Here is a 15,878-nt window from a genome sequence, read left to right as displayed (position 1 = left end):
GTCACCAGCCCGGTGTCCCACCACTAGACTACTGTGCCTCCCTTCTGTCACCAGCCCGGTGTCCCACCACTAGACCACTGTGCCTCCCTTCAGTCACCAGCCCAGTGTCCCACCACTAGACCACTGTGCCTCCCTTCTGTCACCAGCCCGGTGTCCCACCACTAGATTACTGTGCCTCTCTTCGGTCACCAGCCCGGTGTCCCACCACTAGACTACTGTGCCTCTCTTCTGTCACCAGCCCGGTGTCCCACCACTAGACCACTGTGCCTCCCTTCGGTCACCAGCCCGGTGTCCCACCACTAGACTACTGTGCCTCTCTTCTGTCACCAGCCCGGTGTCCCACCACTAGACCACTGTGCCTCCCTTCTGTCACCCGCCCAGTGTCCCACCACTAGACCACTGTGCCTCCCTTCGGTCACCAGCCCAGTGTCCCACCACTAGACTTCTGTGCTTCCATACAACTCTCTGTATATGTTGAGTACATTACACATGCATTATGGTAATGATCATGAAGTTTGATATCTATTATATTTATTTCTGTACATGAAGTAACGTACAGAAACCTGATAAACAAGCCTAAATAGCTGTATATTAAATATATTTGGCAAGACAGATCACAGGCACCGTAATATATAAAAGGCATTTAATATCAAACGGAAGGATGAAAAATCTAGGACGACCCAACTTCCTGACTGGAGCGTTGCCTTGGACCTCCAAATTTCTCAAGACCAGGAAAAAGATGGCAGATATATGCATTTTATTGTGACAAGAAATAGGAGTTTTTAGCTGCATGTCTAACTAGACATATATCTTGCTGTAAAACAAAATGAGATCATCATGTATTACACTGTAAATGTCGCTAATTCAATGAGCTCAGCTAAATCTGTCTGTAGATGAGTTATTCCTTAAAAAACTGTACTGGTACATCATCTTACACGTGAACACATAAAGATAATTTTTTTGATAAATATTGTCAATCATCCAAGCGGCATGTATGCATGCATGGAGACATAGATATTCCTGTTCAAATGTGAAGCACAGTGTTGGCAAATAGTGATACCATTATCAATTTATCTGGTAAAACTTCAATGGAATTTTCTTATCCATTTGATTTGTACGAATTATTTACTAGCTGCAGAAATATATAGAAAGCATGGATAGAACCATTTTATCCCTAGTTTACCCATATTTGGACCTTAACAATTTCGTTATTGCTTGACAGTGCTGGACAGATCTTTCTCAGATTTCAGATGTAGGTTTTAACCCTGTCATTCTTAGCTGTTCATGTTAATTATTATTCAGATTGATCGCAAGAACAAGATGGCTCCCAGCTGGCATCCATCTTGGATTGACATAAGAATTCATTACATAAATTCAAATCCTCACCTTAAAAATGCTTAAAACATAATTAGCAGATATATTAACCATACACAAAAAGAAATATTGTGCTGTAGTATTTAATCAGTGGTGTTAACAGTGGGCACTGTTTCTTGTATAAGTGTATAGAGTTATGGAGTATTCTCTTGTTTTTGCAGTGGTGGACTTCTTCAACAGAATCAACATGCTGTATGGTACTCTGTGTGAGTACTGTACGGAACAGACCTGTCCTACAATGTCAGGGGGACCAAAGTAAGTCATGAATGTCGGGGGGACAAAAGTAAGTCATGTCAGGGGGCCAAAGTGAGTCAGGTCGGGGGGACAAAAGTAAGTCATGCCAGGGGACCAAAGTAAGTCATGTCAGGGGACCAAAGTAAGTCATGTCAGGGGACCAAAGTAAGTCATGCCAGGGGGACAAAAGTAAGTCACGTTGGGGGAACCAAAGTAAGTCATGTCAGAGATGGCCAAAGTAAGTCATGTCAGGGGGACAAAAGTAAGTCATGTTGGGGGGACAAAAGTAAGTCATGTTGGGGGGACAAAGTGAGTCATGTCAGGTGGACCAAAGTTTGTCATGTCAGGGGACCAAAGTAAGTCATGTCAGGGGGACCAAAGTAAGTCATGTCAGAGAGGGCCAAAGTGAGTCATGTCAGGGGACTAAATTAAGTCATGTCAGGGGACAGGGAGGGCCAAAGTAAGTCATTTCAGGGGACCAAATTATTGTAAGTAATGTGAAAGAAGGCCAAAGTATGTCATGTCAGGGAGGGCCAAAGTAAGTCATGTCAGGGGACCAAAGTAAGTCATGTCAGGGGGACCAAAGTAAGTCATGTCAGGGGACCAAAGTAAGTCATGTCAGGGGACCAAAGTAAGTCATGTCAGAGATGGCCAAAATAAGTTATCTCAGGGAGGGCCAAAGTAAGTCATGTCAGGCGGACCAAAGTAAGTCATGTCAGGGGACCAAAGTAAGTCTTGTCAGGGAGGGGAAAATTAAGTCATGTCAGGGAGGGCCAAAGTAAATCATGTAAGGGAGGTCAAAGTAAGTCATGTCAGGGGGACAAAAGTAATTCATGTCAGGGGACCAAAGTAAGCCATGTCAGAGATGGCCAAAATAAGTTATGTCAGGGAGGGCCAAAGTAAGTCATGCCAGGGGACCGAAGTAAGTCATGTCAGGGGACCAAAGTAAGTCATGTCAGGGGGACCAAAGTAAGTCATGTCAGAGAGGGCCAAAGTGAGTCATGTCAGGGGACTTAATTAAGTCATGTCATGGGACAGGGAGGGCCAAAGTAAGTCATGTCAGGGGGACCATAGTAAGTCATGTCAGGGGACAGGGAGGGCCAAAGTAAGTCATGGCAGGGGGACCATAGTAAGTCATGTCAGGGGACAGGGAGGGCCAAAGTAAGTCATGGCAGGGGGACCATAGTAAGTCATGTCAGGGGACAGGGAGGGCCAAAGTAAGTCATTTCAGGGGACCAAATGATTGTGAGTAATGTGAAAGAAGGCCAAAGTATGTCATGTCAGGGAGGGCCAAAGTAAGTCATGTCAGTGGACCAAAGTAAGTCTTGTCAGGGAGGGGAAAATTAAGTCATGTCAGGGAGGGCCAAAGTAAGTCATGTAAGGGAGGTCAAAGTAAGTCATTTCAGGGGGACCAAAGTAATTCATGTCAGGGGACCAAAGTAAGTCATGCCAGGGGACCAAAGTAAGTCATGCCAGGGAGGACCAAATTATGTCTTGTTAGGGGGACCAAAGTATGTCATGTCATCAGGGAGGGCCAAAGTAAGTCATGTCAGGGGGACCAAAGTTTGTCTTGTCAGGGGGACCAAAGTAAGTCATGCCAGGGGACCAAAGTTTGTCTTGTCAGGGGGACCAAAGTTTGTCTTGTCAGGGGGACCATAATACATGTATATCATGACTGGGACATGAAAGTTATTCCAAAATTAGACATGGTTAATGGACTAAAGTAAGATTATTGTCATCAAATGTTTTTGTTAGTTATGCACTTGACATTGATATTTAATACAGATTAAGACAAATGCCTTGATAAGGAACACCTTGTGAAACACAATAATGAATTAGATTTCCTTGTGAAGTTTAATTAATCATGCGCTCCGGTCCACTTTCTGACGGAATAATTATAGGGCCTTTAGCACGATGTACAACATAGTAGATCATGTTCAGTAATTAGCCAGCATAACGTAGTTAACTAGATATATAATGACACCATTTAGACAACTTGGCATGAAGGATAACTCATCATTTATGCATATACATGTATATACACACCATGTAAAAATGCAAACAAAGCTTCTCACTATGGTAACCAATTCAAATTTTCTAAAATATTTGTAAATAAATTTTGATAGTCGGTGACGGGTAAATGTTAATTCTAGCACAATTTTTCCTTCAATTTTCACTGGTGCTTCTTGTGTTTGCATAGGTACACATTATACTTCAGAACATGCTGTTATATACAAGGCCATGATCATGATGCATATATAATTAGGTGGCCCCGTACTGATGTATCTGGAATTAATTCTGAAGGAATTACATAAAATATTTGCTTAAAAAGATTTAATAACTGTTTTAGACAATATGTAGTAAATTTGTAATGCCATAAGGGGGTTTATAGTCACGTTTCCCCTTTCTCCTTTCTCTTAAGACATGAATTTCATTTTGATCCATCCTTAGCACTATATCTCAGAAAATATTAGAGATTATTCTCTAATTTCATACCAAGATGGCACTCCTAGTGTGTTTAAACATATTAACATTGCATTAAAAATTGCTTATCACCTTCATGTACATGTAGATGCTTTCCAGTCATCTTGACTTTGACTATAAAAAGTACCTGTAATGAAATTGAAGGGCAGAAAAGATAAAAGATCAATCTTTTGTAGATCTGATAAGGATCCTATTGTAGTGGATGCCAAGATCCTTTTGGGATCTGTGATTTGCATATATAGGATCTTACATGAGTTTCCATTTCATATGAGATTTATGAAACAAATTTGATGACAAGTTTCATAAATTTCATATGAAATGATAACAAGTGTAAGATCCTTTTTATCACATAACCAAAATTTGTGGTATCTATTCGTGTAAAACGACAATTTTCATGTAACCCTCAAATTTAAAAGCTGCCATTTTGACTTCAGTGTGTAAGCCTGTGACGTCATGTACTTGTCATAGGCGTTACGAAACAATTGAAGCTTACAATGCAACCAATCACAGGGCTGATAGGTCATATGACATGGGTTTAATACGCAAAATAATATGACATGGGTATAGCCACTGGATAACACAGTACACTATGTGATAAATGTAATTACTTGCTGATTCAAGAGAATGTTTAACTGGTACCCATAGATCTAGATCTGAACATGATATATCATGGACATTATAAAATGTGCATAATCATTTTTATTTTAGGTATGATTATTATTGGTGTGATGGTATAAATTACAAGAAACCTACAGCCCTACCAGCCCCCAAATACATCTCCAATCTCATGGAATGGGTAGAGGAACAGATCAATGATGAAAACATATTCCCAGTAAAAGTTGGTAAGTATATACAAGATAAATATATATGGGGCAAAGAAGTAATTCCAACAGTGTGGACAAGTTTAGGTTGTCAAATTTTCGGAGCGATCCACTCCTTTATCAAGACACAGTGAAACAGAACAGTTACATCCACATATACATCATATTACAAGAAGATAGAACTGCTATACTATAATTAGAAATATAGCTATTATAAAAAAAAAAACAATAGTGCCCTCGGCTAAAGACAGCCGAAGGCAGCAATTAAAACGAGAACATCGCGGACAAGGAACGCTGATGAAGAGGACCCATTCTTGTGCAAGATGCACTCCACTTGACAACCTAAACTTGCATGTCCACACTGTTGGAATTACTTCTTTATAATATAATAAACAATAAAGGTTACCGGTATATACTGTGAAGTGGGAAATTTTCACTGCAGTTTAATTTTTGCCTTTTTCTCCCTACGTAATAAGAGCGAATTTATCATTACAGCGAATTTAAGAAAACAGCATGATAAATAGAGGATATCTAACAGTGTCTTCAGTAATACCAAATATATTTCACGAGTTGGGCTAATATTTTGATGTCTTTCACAAGTGCGCAGCGTTAAGTTACAAACCGTCTTTTGACAGATCATTTACATATGTATAATTATACACTAACGTATTTTATATATTTTCTGTGTATAAACGTCGTCACATGCTATTGTGCTGTTAATATCTAACAAAACAATGCAGGAAATGTCTATCTGACCAAATGTTACTGTCAGTGTGATTGTCTTTAACCATAATTCTGCCATGTTGGTTTATTTAATTACCTGAATAGGTGTTATACGTATCATATGTATTAATATGAGTCTCATTGTCACTCATTGTGCTTGTTTTTCTTCAAAAACAATTCGGAAAACAGCATTTTACTTGTGATAAGCTCAAGGGAGCTGGTCTTCAAAGGAAGTACTGTAAAAGCATAATATTTCGTTGGGGATTGAGTTTCGTGCAATTCTTGGTTTTATAACAACCACGAAAATAGTAAATAAGCTATTCATTTTATTGCAAATTCATGGTGGATTTACATTTAGACACAAGTCATGATAAACGGTGTAATTATCGTCACTGGCACAGAGGTAAACACTTGTAGCAACAGTGGGTCAATCAAGCATTGTATTTGTAACAGTTATTGAATCGTAACACAGGTAATGTCAGCACATGTCAATATCTATATAAGCTACAGAGCGTGACGGATTTGATCGATACCCATCACATTTTAAGATATTAATTCCACGAAATATAATCCCCACGAATTGGTCCCCATACAAAAACAACGAAATTTAACTACAGTAAATGGTTACTGAGTGTATTAGGGCCCAGCAACAAGAGACCTATTTGGGTTCTATATCAACCACTGTCTGGCTGTCCAGTAATTTCTTTCCTGATCATAGAACTCTAGGTTTGCCAACTGCTTTCAAACTTCACTATGTTGATGATCAATGAAATATATTCACTTTCTTATCCAGATGAAATTTACAAGTTCTGGAATCACTTTCGATACATTCCTGTGTATTAAAAAAATTAAAGTGGACAGGCTTAGTCAGAAAACAGAAATATAGCAATCCCAAATCAATAACGCAGGATATGTTGGCGGTAAACGAGGTGGCAAATGAATGGCAGTAAAGGAGGTGGCATATGAATGGCAGTAAACGAGGTGGCAAATGAATGGCAGTTAACGAGGTGGCAAATGAATGGCAGTAAACGAGGTGGCAAATGAATGGCAGTAAACAAGATCGCAAATGAATGGCAGTAAACGAGGTGGCAAATTAATGGCAGTAAACGAGGTGGCAATTGAATGGCAGTTAACGAGGTGGCAAATGTAAACGAGGTGGCAAATGAATGGCCATAAACGAGTTGGCAAATGAATGGCAGTAAACAAGGTGGCAAATGAATGGTAGTAAACAAGGTGGCAAATGAATGGCAGTAAACGAGGTGGAAATTAATGGCGGTAAACGAGAACGAGGTGGCAAATGAATGACAGTAAAGGAGGTGGCATATGAATGGCAGTAAAGGAGGTGGCAAATGAATGGCAGTTAACGAGGTGGCAAATGTAAACGAGGTGGCAAATGAATGGCCATAAACGAGTTGGCAAATGAATGGCAGTAAACAAGGTGGCAAATGAATGGTAGTAAACAAGGTGGCAAATGAATGGCGGTAAACGAGGTGGCATATGAATGGCGGTAAGCGAGGTGGCAAATGTATGGCAGTAAACGAGGTGGCAAATTAATGGCGGTAAACGAGAACGAGGTGGCAAATGAATGACAGTAAACAAGGTGGCAAATGAATGGCAGTAAACGAGATCGCAAATGAATGGCAGTAAACGTGGTGGCAATTGAATGGCAGTAAACGAGGTGGCAAATGAATGGCCATAAACGAGTTGGCAAGTGAATGGCAGTAAACGAGGTGGCAAATGAATGGTAGTAACCAAGGTTGCAAATGAATGACGGTAAACGAGATCGCAAATGAATGGCAGTAAACGAGGTGGCAATTGAATGGTGGTAAGCGAGGTGGCAAATTAATGGCGGTAAACGTGGTGGCAATTGAATGGCAGTAAACGAGGTGGCAAATGAATGGCGGTAAACGAGGTGGCAAATGAATGGCCATAAACGAGTTGGCAAGTGAATGGCAGTAAACGAGGTGGCAATTGAATGGCAGTAAACGAAGTGGCAAGTGAATGGTGGTAAACAAGGTGGCAACTGAATGATAGTAAACAAGGTGGCAAATGAATTGCGGTAAACGAGGTGGGAAGTGAATGGCCATAAAGGAGGTGGCAAATGAATGGCAGTAAACGAGGTGGCAATTGAATGGCGGTAAGCGAGGTGGCAAATGTATGGCAGTAAACGAGGTGGCAAATTAATGGCAGTAAACGAGGTGGCAATTGAATGGCGGTAAACGAGGTGGCAAATGAATGTCAGTAAACAAGGTGGCAATTGAATGGCAGTAAATGAGGTGGCAAATGAATGGCAGTAAACAAGGTGGCAATTGAATGGCAGTAAATGAGGTGGCAAATGAATGGCAGTTAACGAGGTGGCAAATGTAAACGAGGTGGCAAATGAATGGCAGTAAACGAGGTGGCAATTGAATGGCGGTAAGCGAGGTGGCAAATGTATGGCAGTAAACGAGGTGGCAAATTAATGGCGGTAAAAGTGGTGGACATTGAATGGCAGTAAACGAGGTGGCAAATGAATGGGAGTAAACGAGGTGGCAAATGAATGGCAGGAAACGAAGTGGCAAATGAATGGTGGTAAGCAAGGTGGCAAATTAATGGCGGTAAACGTGGTGGCAATTGAATGACAGTAAACGAGGTGGCAAATGAATGGTAGTAACCAAGGTTTCAAATGAATGACGGTAAACTAGATCGCAAATGAATGGCAGTAAACAAGGTGGCAATTGAATGGCAGTAAATGAGGTGGCAAATGAATGGCAGTTAACGAGGTGGCAAATGTAAACGAGGTGGCAAATGAATGGCCGTAAACGAAGTGGCAAATGAATGGTGGTAAGCAAGGTGGCAAATTAATGGCGGTAAACGTGGGGGCAATTGAATGGGAGTAAACGAGGGGGCAAATGAATGGTAGTAAACAAGGTGGCAAATGAATGGCAGTAAACGAGATGGCAAATGAATGGCAGTAAACGAGATGGCAAATGAATGGCAGTAAACGAGATGGCAAATGAATGGCAGTAAACGAGGTGGCAATTGAATAGCAGTAAACGAAGTGGCAAATGAATTGCGGTAAACGAGGGGGGAAGTGAATGGCGGTAAATGAGGTGGCAAGTGAATGGCAGTAAACGAAGTGGCAAATTAATGGTGGTAAACAAGGTGGCAAATGAATGGTAGTAAACAAGGTGGCTAATGAATGGCGGTAAACGTGGTGTCAAATGAATGGCGGTAAGCGAGGTGGCAAATGAATGGCAGTAAACGAGGTGGGAAGTATATGGCCATAAACGAGTTGGCAAGTGAATGGCAGTAAACGAGGTGGCAAATGAATGGCAGTAAACGAGGTTGCAAATGAATGGTAGTAAACGTTGTGGCAAATGAAATAGGGGGCATTATATTGAGGTTTTACTGTACTTTTTGTGAATGCACATGACAGGGCACTGACATGTCCTATATATGTAAAGTCCCTTAAGCTTCGATACAGGAAACTCTTCTGTCTTGGTAAAATGTGTTTAACAAAGATGATCTTATGACTAACTCTTATCTCTAGTAGTGTAAATAGCATTGTACGTTTATAAACAATGTGTTCTCTACCTTTTACAGGTGTGCCGTTTCCCAAGAATTTCACCCCCACAGTAAAGAAGATCCTGACAAGACTGTTCAGAGTCTTCGTCCACGTGTATATCCACCATTTCGATAAATTACTGGCACTTGAGGCGGTAAGCTACCCTGAAAATTATTGAAATCTTAACAGGGATTTTGCTAGGGCCTTTTTGGGGGGTCTGCAATAGAATAGAACCATATTCATTCTGAATTGAAGCAAAAAAATTAGATCTGCTAAAATAAGAATACCTTATTTGAAGGTTTTTAAGATATAATTATATATTATTAAATTGTTCAACTACAAATAAACATTGCTGTTAATATTATGTTTGTATATTTCAATTTTCAACTTAATACAAACACTAAACCATGTTTAAAATGAGTGGGAAGTTCTTGTATTTCATACTAAAATATTGTTTATATGAAACTAATGGGAATATTATTTATATAATATAATGTAACTTTCCATAGGAAACTGTTTTTCTGGCATGACTATAACTTTGATAAATCTGGAGAGAAAACCACACCTTGCAGGACTTTTATGGGGGGGAAAAAAAGAAAAAAAAAGAAATATACAAAATAAAATCGCCAAGAGTATTTTGAGTGTAATTGTCCAGCAGGCCTAGACTGGGATTTGTACATTGGATTTTTGCTTGTTACACTCTTGCTCTAACCAATTGAGCTTAACCTAGTCAACAGAAATGTCCTCGCCCAACTGTGCTCTAGTAATATCCAAAAGGAAATTAAGGGGAGGTTACTGATTAATGCAGTGTCCTATCCCAGTTGTGCTGTAGTTATATTCAAAAGGAATTAAGGGGAGGTTACTGATTAATGCAGTGTCCTATCCCAGCTGTGCTGTAGTTATAATCAAAAGGAATTAAGGGGAGGTTACTGGTCAGCGGAAGTGTCCCGGCCAAACTGTTATATCCAAAAGGAAATTAAGGGGAGGTTACTGGTCCAACTGTGCTTTAGTTATATCGAAAACAAAATTAAGGGGAGGTAACTGTATTTATGAAAAACTACACTGCAGTGGGACAGGGATCCTGAAGGATTAACTGGTTATTTCTCATTAACAGGAGGCTCATGTCAACACGTGCTTCAAACACTTCTACTACTTTATCAAGGAGTTTGAACTGGTGGAGAAGAAGGAGCTAGAACCACTCGTAAGTATTCCTCTCAGTCATTAATGCTTATAATCGTAACTGGTTGATGAAATGTTTTGTTTTACTTGATTATCCCCTCGCAAACAAAGGGCGAGGGGATACAGTATTCAGCCCATACAAATGTACATATGTATGTATGCATGTTACACAACGTCGAAGGTCAAGGTCACCGTTACTATTTTTAGAAAAACTTTGTCATCGATCTAGCAACTTTATTCCTCAATGGAATTTCATGAAACCCAATACAAGTGTTTGATATGACTATGCTCTGCGTCCGACACAATTTGCCTTTTTCTGCTTCTGGAAGATTTCCATTCCAACATGGCGGAGGTAGCAGGGGCGATTTTGAAATGCGGAGATTGCGGAATGTGTTGCTACACATTCTCCGCGTTTAACAACTGTCGTATTATTATTATGCGTTAAATATGTATGTTTCGCAGTTCGTTATCCAACACAATTCATAGTTATTCAAATGAGGTGTTTACAGAAAATAAGCATAAGAAAGCCGGGCGTTCTAATGGAAGTGTAACGTGTTGGAAAAAAGCGCTGTTCCAAGACCCAACTCAATATTGAAATAAGTTTACTAAAACCTATTGATATATAACATACAGTGCCGTGCCATATATATGGTCTTGCACGTTTTGTCATTTTCAATGGAAACAAAACGATTCCTGATACAATTCTTATCAATGCATTTATATCTTCTAATCAAGCAAGTGTTAGTTCGTTTATGTCTGCCATATTGGAAGTCTTCCGACTGCTGGATTGTCATATATACCCAAAATGCTCATTTCTGAAAGTATCTTCCTCTTCCAGAAGACGGCAAATCGTGTCGGACTTTGAATAAGTTCGTGTTACAGCTTGCTACATTGAAGGTCAAGGTCACTGTTACTAAAAAAACTTTGTAATCCCTCTATGGATTTCTGTAATCCCTCTACAGATTTCTGTAATCCCTCTACAGATTTCAGTAATCCCTCTACGGATTTCTGTAATCCCTCTACGGATTTCTGTAATCCCTCTACGGATTTCTGTAATCCCTCTACGGATTTCTGTAATCCCTCTACAGATTTCTGTAATCCCTCTACAGATTTCTGTAATCCCTCTACGGATTTCTGTAATCCCTCTACGGATTTCTGTAATCCCTCTACGGATTTCTGTAATCCCTCTACGGATTACGGATTTCTGTAATCCCTCTACGGATTTCTGTAATCCCTCTACGGATTTCTGTAATCCCTCTACGGAATTCTGTAATCCCTCTACGGAATTCTGTAATCCCTCTACGGATTTCTGTAATCCCTCTACGGATTTATGTAATCCCTCTACGGATTTCTGTAATCCCTCTACGGAATTCTGTAATCCCTCTATTTCATGAAACTTGATACAAATGTTAGGTATTTAGTACCTGCAACACATTCACGTTTCTGCGTTAAAGGTCAAGGTCAAATACTGATACATCATTAAATTTTCTATTAATTTCCTCATACACATGGCACACAATGTGTGAATGCGAGGGGATTTGTATCACTTGTGATGCCTTATTACGTCTGTTTTGATTCAATCTATGTTATGGACTCTACATTACCGTATTTTACCGGCAATAAGCCCCCCGCCCCCTTACCTTACCTCTTACCTCTACTGTAGACACATTCTTTTAGCCTCATTTTGAAAATAATCCGCTTACCACGGTATCTGATTGATTAATGTGCTATATCAAGTTATATGCCTAATATATACAGAGAATGTTGTCTTTGTTTCCAGCGAGAAATGACCGAAAGGATGTGTCACTGCTAACGGGCCTTCAAGCAGTGGAAAAGGCATGGTAGGGTAATTGCATGCTATATCTCCACTTTGTGCTAGGAGGGGAGGGAGCGGCACCCCAGGGTATAGACAGGAGACTTGGATTCGTAAGACAAGGAAGGAAAAGCATTACAAATCCAAGAGTAGCAGAGAGACAAACCTCCGTCATGGACTTCATAGCAATGCAGGGAATAATATTGACTCATTTTTGTCGTCATCATCATCATCATCATGATCATTATTACAATGGTTTCAACATATAATTAGGTGTTTAGTGGAGGAAACCGTTATGTATGGTCCTCCGAAACCCAAACAGTTACATGCATATATAGACTTCCTGTGTGTGGAATAGACCTATCGCCAACTAACTGACAATTTGACATAACAGATTTCTGGTTCTCATTGATTTGATTATGATGTCATAATCTAATCTGTTAGGATGTCGGCGATCGTGGTGATAGATCAGCTGACAATTACGGATTGTGATTATTTTTGCTAGCTAGACTATTATATTAGCTGTCTAATTTGTTGAGAAATTTTACAATGCGAACACCTTGGTATGTTTATACGTTCATGAGCAGTTATCCCTATATTATATATCATTAATAAATTATGTCATTTTCATCATTATCAGGGGTACGTTCAGAAGCAAAGTCGTTCATAGAGAGTGTTCTGTAGCAAGTCACTTTCAAATTAAATCAAAGGACAAGTAAAAGAGTTTTTTTCCACAAATGTTGCAGAACGCTTTTTGTTCTGAACGTACCCTAGTTCTTAAAAAATAATCTATATTTGAAAATCCAGCTTAACTTTTTTGTCCATACTTTTCCGAGATAAGACTCTTGTTTCGATTTCATAACATAAATTGTATATGCAATTATATAATTGCTTTACATTTGGAAAAAATCTTCCAGTGTAGTATATGGCATATTTTTTTGCTTTTTTGATAGATGGTGGATAACATTTGAATTTGATAGATATACATGTTTTACAGTTTTGTAATAAAACGATATTTCCGCTTCCTGTACTTTGTTATTGCCCCTTTCGTGGTGTCGAAATTCAAACAAGTTCGTCTACCCTGAACCCCAAAACATTTTGATTGTACAATATCTAATGATGTTAAGACTATACATGAATGGTTGTAGCATAAACTGTATTCATTACTTTTTCTATGAAAGCAAAATACTTAAAATGCATCTTAATTATAAAGTTTGTTTCCCTTATACATCAAGCATAAATTAATTATCTTATTACTGTATACTTCAAACAATTTTATCTCAAAAATTTAGAAACATTTAAATTATGTTGAAGAAAATTGGAAAATGGGATCTGAAAATGGGTTCGTTCGGTTTTGTTTAACATCGGTCACACTTCGGGGTCAGGTATTTTTAATGCACATATTTCAAAAGAAAAACGAACATTTCCAAATATTCATCAAGTTCATTTGCTTTCAATTTAGAATATAATTTTGTTAAGTATTCACATTCTCCCTTTGCAAAAATGATAACAACTTACTGTGTCATTTTTAGGTTGATTTTGTTTCTGTCTGATTTACTTAATTATAACATTGCCTTTCAGGCAAATGGTTTTGTCGCTTCTACTTATTTTTTTTCTTCTGATTTTTAATTTGCAGCATATATGACGGCTGGCATTCCTAATTTTGATTAATATTGTTATGAATTTTGTTAATTGTTTGTTAATGTATGTATCCATTTTAGCTGGTCTAAATTTTTTTGAAATCTTTCTGTAAATTGTGTTAATCTGTTGGTATCTGAGGCCGCTGTAAAGCACAGTCTCTTTATTATTGGTTCAACAACATTTCAGATGATTTTAAAAAAGTGCTTTTATTATGCTACACCTGATTGTACATTTTAATTTTCTTTTCTTTATGAATGTGCCAATGTGGTAATATGAGTATGTCATTTGATAACTCCAGATTTTCTCCAATGTCAATATCAAACTTGCTTTGATTTGTGTTAATATTAAATAATTTAATCTTGCTTGCAACAAGCATTTTCATTGGCTTACAAATTTATGTTATCAGCCCATAATGTAAAAAAAAAAAAAGACGTTGCCGTTTGTAACATCGCTTTTGATTTGCTGATACAGCAGCGCAATAATTTCTAAGAGAAAAGAGAGCATCAATAAAAGAGTATTTCCACAGGGATTGTGTATAGTAGATTAAATTATAAGGATTAACTTGAATATATTTTCATGTTATGGAGCTATAACACAAAAAAACGGAATGTACTCTCATCATAAACCGCTTCGCGGTTTATTTAGAGTACACTCCGTTTTTTGGTGTTTTTTTAAGTCCTTAAAAATCCTTAATCCTTAAATTTTATTGATGTGATTAATAAATATCAATTAAGGAGGTTTTTCATGCGATGTCATTTTGATTACAGATCGAAATTCTGTTCAATTTTAGAACCCATCAAAGCATAACAAACTTTTCTAAATCACACATATGCTGATCTTTACAAGAAATTTCCAAAACAAAACATACTATAAAACAGTAAAGGGAGATAATCCAGTGAACAACTGGAAATTTTCTAGTCAACACACTCTAATCTTATTTATAAATTAGAAAAAAACCACTAGTTGCTTTGTAAGTTATTGAATAGGTGTAGAATACAGGACGAGTTAATTAGTTTGTTTGTTTGATAGATGAAAAATATTACTTGCCATTAGAAAATTTCACTTGAATTCTTAAATGGACTGAATCTAATTGTTTTGTAAATAAATCGTTTCGTCCTTGATTTCATAAACATACTGTACATCTACACTGTGTAAATGTTAATGTTAATCATATTTTAATTATTTTTTTGTTCAAGTAAATGTGGAGAAGTCAATTCATATTTAAAAGTATTTGTCCTTCCAAATCCAGCGAAAGGAGAAATCGAAATAAATGAAATTTCTTTATAACTCAGATATGTTTAGTGATATGTCGGGGGGAAAAATGACCTCAACTAAAGTTTCAAAATAAATCTCTTCTGTCTATGGTTAAGTTTTTCTACCCATAACATTTATATTGTATATCAATGTGGTTTAAATTCAGATTCTATATGAGGTTTATGTACTCTTGAGAGGGACTAGATGTTTAAAGAGGGGTAAACCTGGGTCATCTCAATTCCGACATTCCCCCCTCCCCCTCCCCCCACCAAAAAAAAGTTTGGGAAATAAAATCTAACTTTAACCTTTAAAAAAACGTGTTCTGCTTACTACATTTATTAATACATTGTACATCGATGGGATTATATTCAAGTCAGATTCTATGTTAGAAAGATGTACAACTACAAAAATGGAGTTCTGGAGTGGCGTTTATCTAGGATCTACGCTATATATTAATTTCTTTACTTGATTTCATTAGCACTAACGAATTATACACAGTGTAGGTGTTTGAATATACAAACAAACACACAAGTCTTGTACAATGAAATTGAGTTTTAGTGTACAGACTACTTTACAAGCCATCGCTGAGCCTCAGTGTGTACATAGTTTGTAGAATAGTATTATTTCCATGTTCATGTTATGTACGCTAACAGTTTACAATGATTTTATTTTTTATAATCTGTCTCAGAAATTTCCAATTCCAACCGAAAACTCAACATTCAGAAAGTTTCACCCATGATGGTATGCACAGACTATAAGACAAAAGTTTATTTTTAGTTAATATATGTCTTTTTTTTATAATAAAAGC

General features: G+C 37.9%; 1 protein-coding gene across 1 annotated transcript in view; it reads left to right on the top strand.

Annotated features, from left to right (window-relative positions):
* Positions 1 to 14,352, top strand: part of LOC110455239 (MOB kinase activator 3B-like) — a 24,168-nt gene extending 9,816 nt beyond the window's left edge. Inside the window, exons 3-7 of the mRNA XM_021505239.1 lie at positions 1,536 to 1,629; positions 4,801 to 4,934; positions 9,222 to 9,337; positions 10,298 to 10,384; positions 12,143 to 14,352. Coding sequence (XP_021360914.1) covers positions 1,536 to 1,629; positions 4,801 to 4,934; positions 9,222 to 9,337; positions 10,298 to 10,384; positions 12,143 to 12,175 — 464 coding nt within the window. The 3' untranslated portion in view covers positions 12,176 to 14,352. The remainder of the gene's footprint in view (positions 1 to 1,535; positions 1,630 to 4,800; positions 4,935 to 9,221; positions 9,338 to 10,297; positions 10,385 to 12,142) is intronic.
* Positions 14,353 to 15,878: the final 1,526 nt, after the last annotated feature.

This window comes from Mizuhopecten yessoensis, unplaced genomic scaffold (assembly GCF_002113885.1).
Source record: "Mizuhopecten yessoensis strain PY_sf001 unplaced genomic scaffold, ASM211388v2 scaffold8183, whole genome shotgun sequence".
Lineage (NCBI taxonomy): Eukaryota > Metazoa > Mollusca > Bivalvia > Pectinida > Pectinidae > Mizuhopecten > Mizuhopecten yessoensis.
This window is presented reverse-complemented; position numbering and strand designations above follow the sequence as displayed.